The 14,062-nt window shown below is 38.5% G+C and overlaps 1 protein-coding gene across 1 annotated transcript in view; it reads left to right on the forward strand.

Moving 5' to 3' along the window:
- Positions 1-11,035, forward strand: part of LOC138004977 (uncharacterized) — a 12,800-nt gene extending 1,765 nt beyond the window's left edge. The window contains exons 2-5 of the mRNA XM_068851272.1: positions 1,313-1,859; positions 2,009-2,063; positions 5,146-5,467; positions 8,946-11,035. Coding sequence (XP_068707373.1) covers positions 1,313-1,859; positions 2,009-2,063; positions 5,146-5,467; positions 8,946-9,472 — 1,451 coding nt within the window. The 3' untranslated portion in view covers positions 9,473-11,035. The remainder of the gene's footprint in view (positions 1-1,312; positions 1,860-2,008; positions 2,064-5,145; positions 5,468-8,945) is intronic.
- The last annotated feature ends 3,027 nt before the right edge of the window (positions 11,036-14,062 follow it).

A 14,062-nucleotide genomic window follows, 5' to 3' on the forward strand; every position in this document is an offset into this window, starting at 1 on the left:
CCATAGTAACTATGCCTACACTAATGGACACGTCATCAGTCAAAACTTTATAGCTCCCGCCGGAAATTGCTCAATGTTTAATTTTCGTTGCATCTTTCAATTTCTTATTTGGCTTCGTCAATGCCTGCGGTTTCTCTATCTTGCACCGAAGTTCAATCTACGATCATTGTAGATTTCGCAGCCTGAGACCGAGGAGGACGCTGGATCCGCCTGTTGATTGTGGTTTTTAATACTAGCGCCTGCAGTGTCCTCAAGTTCTTCCAGCGGATGCAAGTGCACGCCGAATCTTTCGGCGTCTTTCGCGTCTTGAACGAAAACCGTCGCAACGCTCATTGATTATTTGTGGGCATCATACTTCCCTCCTTGAACGTAACTGTTGATCCTTTCCATTCACGAAAATCAACATTCTTTCAGTATATCTGACCAAACCTTCCTTCATTCAATCCAACGGCGATTTGGCCTCTTATGCCAATCATGCTCCAGTCCAGTCACAATCTAGCCTGCTTGCAGTCGGTAAAGGGTGCTGTTATCGCGAAACATATACTAGTGTATCTAACAGATAGTAATGCTGCAGAACATTCTGTTTCTACTGATTCCTGTACACTTCTTTTAAAAGAAACTTGTTTTTCCGGCCTAGGCTGAATTCATGTTCTTATTTTTCTTCCGATTTTAGGCTGAAAATATATATTCTTAAATTCTTAAATAACATTTCCGTTTTAGAATGTATTGGGGTATTGCAAGTGTTTGGTGTCTAGATCTGCATCGCGTTACAATGTGAACGTGCTCCATCGCTTTTCGTTGCAATCAGCGAGGTCAAGATGTCACGTCTGACGACACTTGGCCGTTGTGGCGGCTTTAAAAAGTGCATTTCGCACAGAAACACCGTGATGGAAACGAAAGTACTCGACTTCGTTTCAACTTCGTTTTATAGAGAAAGAAATAATCTTATACGGTTAAGTTAAAAACGTATAATTGTATTGTATTTGCAAATTTTTATCACACAAAATACATCGTTATTTCAGCATCGGGTTTATTCCTAAAATGTTCTTAAAATTTCGCAAATTTCAGTGTCGATATTCTTATAAAATATATTGTTATTAAAAAAAAGAGTGTAGCATTGGTAAGCAAAGCAGCGGTGCATAGAAGTGAGTAAGGCACAAGGTATTTTTCCTTGTGGTAATCGAACTGTGAACTAAAGCCATAAGATTAATACACTGAAGGAGGTCACATGGAGAACTCCTACAAATGGCCTATTATTTCACTTAGTTGTGTTATCATTGCTGGGCAGTTAGTTTCTTTATCTCTCTTTCAGGGTACGGTCATTTCGCCCCTAGAACTTTGTTTGGTCGCCTCTTCTGTATGCTGTACGCGCTATTTGGGATACCGATCACGTGGTTAATGCTCACATCACTCGGAAGGAAAATAGTGGAGAACATTGGCCTGGCATTACAAAACAGAGGACGGCACCCCGAGAACAAATTGTACAATGTATGTTGCTTATTAATTGCCATGGCGCTGGCTACATTCGTCATGACTGTTATCGCGTTGGTTGGCTTGTTTGCTGAAAACTGGACATTCTTCGAAGGCATCTATTTTGCCTTTATTAGTTTAACAACTATAGGATTCGGGGATTATGTCCCAACGCATCCGAACTTTGATCCCAAGAAAAAGGAACGTTCTTCTTTCGCCATATCCTTGTTTATTTTATTTTGCTTTTTGTTGTTTTCGTTTGGACTTGCAGTAAATTCAAGCGTTTTACTGTCGATAACAAAGATTATGGAAGACAAAACAATCTTCGGCTTTCAATCAATATATAGTAGCGAGACTGACGAAGACGACACAGAAGAAGAAGTGCATAGGCAAGCATCGCCGAACGAGTAACGAAACTGAAGCCACAAATTAGAAAAATAAGTCATTTATAGCTCCAAAGAGAATATTGAAAAAATTGTCCAGTTGAAACAATGAAAATAAAAAGATAAATATCGCGTAGTGTCCTGTTATGTCTCAGTGTCAACTTCCTCTTGCCGCTGTTGCTCTTCCTGTTCCGTGTTCAAAGCACTAAGGTAGTGCTGGTTAGCACTGAGGTTATCAAAGCATCTTAAGTTGGAAGACGCAATTGTATTAAGAGAAGATAAGGATTTGGCATTTGTCAAAATGGTGCCTAGTTCCCAGAGCTTTTCGCCAAAAAGCCCTGGGAACGAGGTTGTGATAGTCTCTCCGACTCTTCAATGTCCCCTACCAATCTTTCACATAAAATTTTATAAAAACGAGGTTTTAATTGTCCGTCGAGATTATAGGCGATAGGTCAAAAAACCTCCCGCCACTTTTCCAACTCGGCCAATGAGAAGAAAAACTAAAACTAATCGCTTTTCTAATCGCGATTGCTTTGGCTTTTTAGTGGGTCGCCATGCTGTTTACACGTTTTGCTATTAGTCAATAATCATTTTGGTTTATGGCTAACGACCCTCCGGTACAAACAGAGAAAAACATCAGGGATCTTCATTTAAATTAACGACGGCGGCTACGACACCGAAAATCCCACTTCATTTGACCAATGAAAATGTTGGTTTCTGTTGTTGCCGTGACAATCGCTTTCCCGCAAAATCCCTTTTTATTGACTAAAACGGATGACTGATCATAACTTCTCACTTGTCAGTCATATGTTCTTGCAGAACAACCTAGGGCGATAAACTTCCCCTGCGCAGTGGCAAATCAAACTTGTACCCAGGTTCAACTTGTTTGCTGCTCCGAAGTTAGCTTTGCTATCTGTTGGAGAGACTGGAGAGAACATCTTCTTTTCACGGTCAACCACATTAAAAAGATACTTGCGCTGAGAAGCGAGGATTAATCACCCAGCGAATTAGCTCCCCTTCTCCCAGTCGAACAACCCAGGATCTGAACAATCTCATAGAAAAAGTAAAAATAAATACAGACGAAGTAAAAAGAAGCGCGGAGAGAAAAAGAGGGGGTGATAGGAAAAAAATTTTCTTGGAACTACAGTTGTCGGAAAAAACATCCTCCATCCGTCCCGTGTATTTCATTCACATGAATTTACCTTAATGTCTCCTCAATCTTCATTTCCCAAGCCACACGATGACTGCGCGAAGAAAAGTTCGTTGTGAACGAGCGTTCGTCTGTTCATTGAGCTCTTACGAACAAAATGATTTTGGTAGTGCTAAATATTAGTTCCGTTATCATGCGATTAAAAGGATGTCACTTGGCGGAATGATAAGACAATTCGACTCAAAGTCCGGAAAGTGGCCAATACAAGAAATGCAGTGTTTTGAAGTGCGTGTCTATGAAAGACAAATAGGGCATATTCATGTGAATCACAAAGACAAAAGTGCTGACTTGTCCGGTACTTTGTGACTTGCAGCTGGGCCGTGATTTTCAGCAAATCCATCGCTGTCCGTGTCTCTTTCAGTTCTAGCCGAAGGGAAGCAACATTTACGACCACTGCGGCCATGGGCATGAAAAGACTGAAAATTTATATTTTATCTTGTCACACCAAGGGTGAATAACGAATTTAGATTTAGATTTATCGTTTTAGTTTCTTCTCGTACTCAGTTTCGGTCATATGTCAATTCCACTTTCGCCGTGTGTAAATTATCCGTTCGTTGTAACTTCAACATGATTTTCTCGACATAATTTAAGTTACAAATACTGCCGAAGATTGTTGTGGTAACGTATTGTCTTTCGTGTGCTTCCTCAAAATTTAATTTACTTTTTCGGAGACGTTCTTGATAATATATATAGGCTGTTATAGGTTGTTACGTTTGGGAACAAGAAACTGTGAAAGCCTTTATCGGAAGCGACGCTCTTAAGAGTAATTGGAAATTCTTACTATGATGTAAACAATCAAATTGAAATCTACTTAGTGCATTTCTGGGCCGGGAATGTTGTTTGCTGGGCAATATGATGCGGTTTTCTCGTGTCTACAGGTGAAATCCAAGTACGAAATCTCGAAAATAAAGCCCGCAGTGTTGCATAATTATCGCAAGTCTATAACTTGAACGGCAAAGTTCAAACAGAAACCTCGTTTATCTAGTGCCAAGGTATTTCTTTCACGTTTTGTAAATTTCTTTTGCGTTGCAAAGTTTTTTTGACAAAGATTTCTTATCCTCAAGGTCAAAATTGTAGTATCGATTTTGTGGTGATATAATCGAGGAAAGTGTCTAATTCAGACGTCTATCTCCAGACTTTGGCTGATCTAAACGGAAAACAGTTTCGACGGCTCAAAGAGCCGGGCCTCGATATTATCTTTAGCTTTTATAAGTGTTTCTTTCTTTTTATTATTTACGGAATATTTAAATCATCCTTTCTCGGTTTTCACTTTATTATTATATATAGTTCGAGTCACTTAAAATCTCAATATGAAGATTGGTCGAGAAAAGCAATTTCGTAAACTATATATTACACCCGCAGGACAAATCATCAAATTGCCAGCAAGTAGGCAACTGAGAAAATCAGCATAAAACGGCAATTAATTGTCGAGATGATCGTAAATGTCCTTGGTAACTCATTTCCGAAGGCCTCTTTCTACAGTTTAATTCAGATACGAAGGGGGCAACTCGCTGCTCGCTTCGTTCTTAATGAGCTATGCAGTAAACTGTATTCTTTGAGGCCTGTCTTTCAAATCATAGCTCAACAAACGCTAAAGCCGCACCGGCTTTTACGATGCGGCTATGAATTTATCTTCATAATGTTGCCACTTTTTCGTCAAGAAATTCAAAACTCATTGTCGATATTGCGGAGCGTGGGCATCACAAGCATGCGCAATTCGGAACTAGTTAGTTCCGACCGCCGGCCGGTAATTATGCTTCCCAACCCCGGGGTTGTTAATTGGGTCATAAATATAATTCCTTGTAGTTCTGAAGTTTCCTGCATTCAATCGTATCACACAAAAGTTTGAACATCTCCTCGAGGTCATTTAATTGCACGAGCGAAAATAACTCATAGGGAAAGACCCGGTGAAAGCAAAGAACCTGCTGGGATTATTAGAACGCGAACTTTTGTGCTTTTTCACAAAGTGTTTAGTTGTGATTTACGGCCATGTAGGCATCCCAGCCTGAAAGAGCGGGGTCATAAAGCTGTCGACACACACGGCCACAAAGACTTCAGTGAAGCGAAAAGAGGGCACCTTAGATTACCCTCCACGGAAAGGGAATGTGGCTGGCAGAAGGGCACAGAAATTTTGTCATACAAATTGCGATGTTCCTGGCATATATCTTTTTAGGAGCGATCGTCTTTCAAGCCTTGGAGTCACGGAACGAAGAAGAGGAACGAAAATCAATGTTGACAGCCCGGAATCACTTCCAACAAAAGTATAATATTTCCCAGGCTGACATGCAGGTCTTCGTCAACAAAATTGAGGATATTGTCGACCACGGATTTAGCCAGCACTGGATGAAAAGATGGACTATACTCGGTTCTCTTTTCTTTGCCGGAACTGTTGTTACAACGATTGGTAAGAAAAATTATTTTTTTGTCAATAAATTCATTTTTGCTAAATTCTAAGCCTTCGTAGGGTCTCAAATTTGCTTAAAAATTGTTTTCATCTGAAGAAATCCTGTTTCTTACAATATTCTGACTCTTTCTCTTTCTTGCATCGTTTCGATTCTTGATTAAAAATACATTATTTTCTATTTAACTGTTTATTCAACAGAGGACTTTAATCAAATGGAGTTTCCAACTGCGAGCGAAACCGTCAGTTTAGCGACTTCCTTGCGTCTTCCATGTTTCCAGCGCAATTGGCATTGTTATAAAATGCAGCTGTTGTTTTAGCAGATACGCGTCAAAAAGAAATACGATTTCTCGACGACAACAGAGACCAAATAATGGAATTTGATTGAAGAACGATAAAATAAAGGTACTAAATTTTCAAGTTTGAAAATTTCCAATATCCAGATGAGAGGATTGCTGTATAGAATATTTTTTTTAAAAAGGAACTTGATCAACACATTTTCCACGCTTTTGTGATATTTAGGGAAATCTACAATTATGAAAACACCACTCACTTCGCAACTTGGAAAATGGCTTATCTTGAATACTACAGTTAAGGTCTCAATTCATTTGACAAAGCAGCTGTTTTTTTCAAGGCTTGAAAAGAAAAATATAAGCTCGGGAAACTCATATCTTAATTCCACCTCTGCACGCGGACCAGTTAAGATAAACAAAATTTACACTCTACATTCAACAGTATCTTCCGCGATTACTCCCTAAGATTGTATTGCATGATAACACCTAGACTAACTGCCCAAAGAGAATTTCATGATCGACGTATTTTTCAACTTTTTTTAAAAGAAGTCTGAGCAGTTAGGTTCAGTGACCTTTGTGGCAGTTTACGGCCTTTTCCTCGGCTTGAAACCGCTTCAGGAATATATTCGTGTCAGAAAATAGTTTCCATAGATAACCCGAGATGAGCAAACAATTTTACATATTTCAGCTACCTTCTGTTCATTCTTTTCCAATCGGACCTCGAAACTTTCAATATGCTTCTTGTAAGTAACTCGAGAAACGTGAATGATTTTCACACTAAGGAAAGAATTGTCTTTGTTTAGGAACAAAATAATTCCTAATCTGGCTTTGCATGGATATTGATTTCTATTAAGTTTATTGCCAGCAAACAATTCAATTGAACGATCATTTGAAAAGATATGTTTTGTGAACAGTCTTGCGAAATTTTAATCAATAATTTTAAAGTTATTCGGAAATGCGGGAAACAATACTATCTATTTAAATGCAAAAAGCAAATAATTTACATTTTGAATTCAAAACCAGCTCGTTTGCTTTACAATAGATATGATTTTATCATCCAACAACCCTCCGAGTTTGTTTGGTCCTTGACAAAAAGCCGGCAGACCGTGACCAAACAAAGCGATCCAATCTCTCGTAAGTGAGAGAGCTAGTTAACCAATTGCAATAGAGGGGACGTTGGGATTTTCGGTTTTTCGGTTTTGGCCATTTTTTTAGGCTGGTTTTTCGGTTTTTGTGTCTCTTACGGTTTCGGGTTTTCCCTTTTTTTAGCATTTGGTTTTCGGTTTTCGGCCAAGATACAAGCGGTTTTTCGGATTCGGTATCCAACGCGGTTTTCGGTTTTGCCTGTACGGTTTCGATCTGGTTTCCGGTTTCCTCATCGAGAGCGCGTGCCGCGAGAGTTCTCAAACTCCAAACGCAGACGTCAAGTCAAGGACTTTTTTCTCTTACCACAGTAAACGTCAGGCTATTAAAGTTCCCGATGACCACCAAAAAGGTAAATTAACTGGGAAATTTTATGTTAGACCATTTTACAGTCAATACAGGTCGTAGGTCGACTGATTGTTGCAAGATTTCAATCGAATCTCTGAATTCACGTCTAGATTCTCAAAATTATTGATTTTCGATTGTAGTCTATAGGATAGCTCTTTGTGACTGCGAAATCCCTAATTTAAACACAGACTAGAGGATATGCCTGATACAGGATACGGGTCTGTAAACTTTCGGTTTTGATGGTTTTGTATTTGGTTTTCGGTTTCGATCGAAATTCAATTCGGTTTTTCGGTTTTGGGCGAATTTTTGTGCGGTTTTTCGGTTTCTAACAGACCCCAATGCTCCCCTTCGCAATGGGACCCTCGGTGCGTTTGACATAGCAAAAACAATATGAACTCAATTAAAACGTAAAACATGACCTGTATATTTAAGAAAGATGTAATTCAAGTCAACATATGTAAAACTCATTTCCGAATCATTTGTTATCGGGTTTGTAAAGCATTACTCGACAATGTACACGAGGAAGCGGAAATTTTTGACGTATTTTGAATTTGACTCGGGTTAAAACAATTAAATTCTTTTTTTTTTTCTAAACATGCTCTTTACTCGATTAGCTTAAATCCGGGTTACAATTCGCTCTGACGAAGGGCAACTTCACAATTTCTTTACAGTGGTCAATTTACAACATCAACGAATGAGAGAAGCCGATCTACCCGCTTAGCATTTCAAATATACATTCATTTCGTTCATCAACTAGGTTGATAAAGCCATTTCTGTGTCTCACCGATTCTCCACCGACAAAGGAAGCACAGATTCTTTAAAGACTAAACCCCCTTTTTTACATCTTTGTGTTGCTTCAGATATGTTTTTTAAAGCAGAAATTCAAAATGGGCAGGAAAAAACCCCCCACTAAGATATCACTTAACATGATAAATAGAAAAGCCACGCAGCACTTTATTCTCCTGCGTGGGATAATTGGAGACATAATAGAAATAAAATGGTTGAGTTTCGAGCAGCGTGGTCCTTGTGCACGGTTTAAAATCGCCATCAGATCCATGACAGATGTGTCATTTGAAAGGGATTAACAAGGCAGCAATAACTCATAACTAAGTCGATATCCACACAGCGATCAGCTTGTGACCTTTCCATTCATAAGCTGACTATTTGCGCTTGTTTTCAATACATTTTGACAGCAAAAGCACAAACAGTAGGAAATGAAAATTATTCCAGTTTCTAAAGCTCATATGAATCAGTGTCAATCCTGATTTCCACAACTTATACTGAAGTCACGTGTTATTTTTTCCAAAATAGAATGGGAACTAGTTAGAAGTAAAAAGCTCCAGGTCTATCATCAAATTCCCATAAGTGATGTAAAAAGGAGTGTATGACAGCCAGTAAGGAGAATAAACAATCGGATCTTGGGAGTTAAAGGGTTAATTCTAAGTTTCAACTAGTTTGTGCTAAGATAAAAAATGGCACGAAAAAAATGCTTTGTGGAAAATATTTTTTTTATTCTAGGACTAAAAAAACGTACCGTCTCTCCCACAAATTATTGGGGTAACTACAAATTAATTCCGTCAATCATGCAATCATGACATGACCCACAGGGGCCTTTGATGATGCTTATACCTTTGTCACAAATTTCACCGTCAACTGCATGTAATGATTCTCACTGTATTAATTCCTTTTAAAACCAGGTTACGGTCACGTGACTCCCTGCACCAACGCAGGTCGGATATTTTGCATACTGTACGCCTTGGTTGGAATACCATTGACATGGCTCATGTTATCAACGTTGGCAAAGTACATAAATGAGTGGATCGGCCACGCACTCAAATGCTGCTACGAACGGGTTCTCAAACGAAAGCCAACAGGAATCGGGATAAAGACAGCTTCAATTACACTGATGATAAGCATACTCATGATTTTAATTATAGCACTGTTTGGCTGTTATCTCGAAGGATGGCGATATTTAGACGGCGTGTACTTCGGATTTATAACCCTCACGACAATTGGTTTCGGCGATTTTGTCCCACTGCACCCCTCCCCTAATCGCGACCCATCGGGTTATCCCGCCCACGTGTTAATATTTACGATCATGAGCATTATCTACTTCACCATAGGCTTAGCCATCGTATCCAGTGTGTTGTTGTCCATAAGAAATGCCATGGAAGAGAAGTCTTTAAACGGATTTCACATGCTAAAAGATACTGGAGAAGACTAGAGGGGCTCAGACTGTTGATAATTGACTTTCAACATAACAACGAAGAAGTACTATTTCCTTAACGAGAGCGAGTGTTTCATCGGGGTATTCAAACACCGAGAAACAAATGAAATCACAAGGCCGTAGGCCGAGAGCTTTTATTGTTTCGAGGTGTTTGGATTCCCCGATGAAACACGAAGCACGAGTTTTGGAAATAACTTCTCATGATCACTCTCAAACAAATCATAAACAAAGACTTAAAATTAGAATTGTTTGCTATCTAACATCCCTTCCTGGATAATTTCAATATCAAAGATGTTTTTCACCGGCTTAATTAATTTGCATTTATGATGCGATTTGATTTATTCTGAGATGTAAAAGTTGCATTTACAAGTTCTGTTGTTGTTTAGTCCAGGATGTATACCGCAACAAAGTCTTTCGAGAGATTTCGGGAGCCGAAAAGTGTGGTGGATGAGAAGAAAAGTGTTGATAACGCAGTACCGAAATCAACAGCTTATAAAACCAAATGGTCGTGTAAGGTTTTCGAGGAATGGAAACAGAATCGATTAGTAAAGTCCTGTATTTTGGAACCCGGCGGCTTTTTTACCACGAAAGACTTTGAAGAGGGAGTACAAACTTTGGACGGCCATTACAGAGATATCTGTAATAAATATTCATTGATTTTGTGCAAGTTGTCATTGTGCATATTTTAGTGGTATATACCACTTTCACTGGAGAGTGGTATATTGTTTTTCATTGGGTATCCAAACACATGCACGTGATGTGGTATACATGCAGTGCTTTGTGACAGTTGACTTTATGAATTATTAATGAGTTTGAGAAATGACAATTACAAGTGACACACAAATGAAATTAAAACCCGCACACAAAATTAAATTGCAGTTGAATATGGATATGTTATCGACACAATTGCAATTAGGGTAGACTTTCATATACCAGACTAAAATGGCGGAGGACAAAAGAACCATTGTTATTCCAATTAGGGTTTGCTAATTAGGTATTGTTATGTTCGCTTTGTTCTTTTGTTTTATGGACATTAATTATTTCAGATTTGGTCTTATTGAAAGACCAGCCTGCAATTAACAGATTTTTACTTCGATTTTCAAATAGTTTTTCCATACCTCTGTGTTCCATTCTTGTCAATGCTGCAATGTAATGGCAATTTCCTCCCCAAGGTCTTCTCTGTTTTCAACATGGCAACTAGCCATTGATGTAATGTCCAGGTTTTGTAGCAATCTCAGCAATCCTATTATGAATTCACTCCAGACCAACTTGGTGTTTGCAGAAATGTATCCCGAATGTTCTTTATGATTTGAATTTTGTTTTAATATTCACTTAAAAATGGCCAGACTGAAGTGTACTCCCTGCTCACCTTCTCTGAAGAGGAACAAAGTAAAAAACTATTACTAATATTTTAACATAAAGTTAAAGTTAATTGATGATGCCAAGCAATAACATTTGTGAGTCCAGACCCTTTGGATTAACCTTGTTCAGGCAATTTCCTAATTTTGAAGCAAAAATTGCTCTTACACATTTATATTATTATCATTATCATCATCATCATCATCATCATCATCATCATCATCATCATCATTATTATCATTATTATTATTTGTCATCTCACAGCTAAACTGATTTTAAAAAGCTGGTAATGTTCAACTGAAGATCAAGTTGCAACGTGCAACCTTAGGGTGCGTTCAATTGACCATATTCCGGAATAGGAATATGTGAAAGAGAAGTAAGAAATCCTTTGTTTTTACAGAGATTCACATTAAAAACACCTGCTAACATACTATTTTAAACATATCTTTATTATCCTTGTTGCTTCAAAATGCCAGACATACCGTTTTAAATCATCACTCGCATATTCTTATTCCGGAATAGGGTCAATTGAAGTTACACACCCTTAGATGTTCAGTGCATTTCCCAAATTCCTAACTGTTCCTAGGAGGCAGGTCTTTTGGAGGGTTCCAAAGTTCAGATTTCCATTCACACATCATTATTATTATTATTATTATTATTATTATTATTATTATTATTATTATTATTATTATTATTATTATTATTATTATTATTATTATTAAAACAGCTCTGTTGTGCTTCATAATAGTCTCTTTTTTAATTATTATTATTATTATTAGTAGCAGCAGCAGCAGCAGCAGCAGCAGCAGTAGTAGTAGTAGTAGTAGTAGTAGTAGTAGTAGTAGTAGTAGTAGTAGTAGTAGTAGTAGTATAATACTTATGATGTATCACTTCACTTTCCCAGTGAACTGTTGGCAGTTGTAAAGCGGTAAATTTTAGCCTCTACAACTGCCATTACCAGCATGATTCAATGACCAGTCTAACTCACATCCTTGTCTACCAGTATGTGATGCTAAAAAATATAACACGAAATCTTGCAGACCCTCATAAACCAGGTTAATCCAAGGCTATCTAGTTCTGGGACCCCTTTGACTTTGGTGAGATTGGAGAACCAACACATTATGTTACAGTACACCGCAGAAAAAAGAAAAACAAATAATTTGCAAGGAAAGTGAACAGAATAGAACAGAATTTTAAGGACTTAGTGAGTCCTTACACTACTGTATAAGGAATGTGATATCCACGGCATTAAGGCAATGAAATTATCACATTAGAGTTTTTTTTTATCTCATCACTGAACAACAACAAAAGATGGGAGCAGATCAAGGGAAATTAGGCACTGCTCAAGCCTAGAAGCAGTCAAAGGACATTTTCCACCAGCATAATTTGTACAATAAATTTGAAGGAGCAGTCCCTTTGCTGGTAAACTGTAGAGTCCAGGAATTATTAATCCTACTACTCCATCATATTCCATGTACAGCTGAGTAAGGTATTGTTTCATCACGAAACCATTGATCATAAAAACCAATATCAAGTTGTTGAGCAGAACTTATCAACTGGTGAAGAAATAATTATTAATTATTAGTATCACCCAACTAGTGGACTAATGCAAATCCTGCATTTTGATTGGCTATGCTACTAGAGGACTATTATTAATAGTCCTCGAGTAGCGAAAAGTATGACGCTTTCTTTCGTTTTATTCCCAAATAAATATTTCTTTAACTTGCATTTGCTAACTTTATTGTTGCCTTTTCTGTCCGACTAGTTGGGTTAAACTAAAACAATTAGACCCCTCGCCCTCAAGGGCCACGTGTCTATAGCCCATTCAGCTTCGCCTCATGGGCTATTGACCTGTAGCCCTTGCGGTCTACGGGTCTAATTGTTAATTATTAGTAGTAGTATGGAATAAAATACAAATTGTGGCGATAAACATTGTCAAGCAACGATGGCCGAAGAACAAGAGTTTATATGGACGTTAACTAAAAACCACGTCTGCGTTGCAGATGATAATAAAAACCCAGGGTTTTATTAGTCTGTGATTCTATGCCCTCGGTGACCACGTGACCTTACTGTTTCAGGTTTCATTTGTGCAATATTTATTGTACAAAGTAAACACATTTTGGAATTAACGAGGTGAGACTTTGTCGTGTTCGATCCAACAAGACAAGACTCCTTTGCACTCTGGGGACAGAATAAGTTCGTCTGCCACGCTGCAGGCTAAGGACCTCTCTGAAAAGCAAGCAACTGATTATGCTATTAAAATGAATTGAAACTATATCATGAACGGTACTTTAAGTGACATTCTGACCTGCAACCTCCCACGTACTTACACGCTCCGGTGAGATACCTTCATTCAAACACTCCCATGTGGAAGAAAGGGGCTCATGGTTCGCCGGTGTATGACGACTTGACTGACAGCGGAAGTGCAGATTTATTTTTAAGTCAAATGCCATTGAACGCTGTATGCTTAGACCAACATCATCCCCAGTCATAGATACTCTGTGCCTTGCACATTTTGCTGCTTATTACCCGTGATGAGGACCATAAAAAGAATGACAAGAAACATCTGACTCTCAGCCACAAGTTCTTACTGACGAGTCACAGCACAAGCGTCCCAAGCTCACAACGCGATTTTGCAATGCATAACTATTATGTTACGGGACAGATTTTGTGAACACAGCTTCAACGTTTTAACTTCTTTTTTCTGGAACTTCAGCACTCTGCCGTTGCCGGCAGCCAACTCTGTCAGTCTAGCTCTCTCTCAAACTACCAAAAACTGGCGTTTATATATGCTCTAGTTTAGCTAGGATTGGTTAACTGCGGGCAATACAGTTCTTTTGAAGAATAAAGGACAGTGAGATAACAGCCTGGGCGTAAGATTACGTGCCTCGGGGGTAGCACCTGAACTAGCCGAATAAATCAATGTTACAAAAGTTACAAGGTTCTCTTGAGTAAAATACTTTCCAAAGAGCTTAAAAAGTAACACAAACGTGATCCTAAAACTCTCAGCAATAATAAAGGAAACGCTTGTGGTAAATACTTGTGGTAGACACTTCAGCCTAGCTAAATTTGAATTAATTAAATTGTTGGATAAACTGATAGCAACGGAAACCCAAGTTTCCGCGGTCCTTTACACTAACCCGTGCGGGGTGACCGCGGGAAAGCGAACGCTACACATAACTACGCTAAAATAACTAACATGGGCGGTCTTTAATACCATAATACTAA

The sequence above is a fragment of the Montipora foliosa genome, chromosome 6, assembly GCF_036669935.1.
Source record: "Montipora foliosa isolate CH-2021 chromosome 6, ASM3666993v2, whole genome shotgun sequence".
NCBI classification, from domain to species: domain Eukaryota; kingdom Metazoa; phylum Cnidaria; class Anthozoa; order Scleractinia; family Acroporidae; genus Montipora; species Montipora foliosa.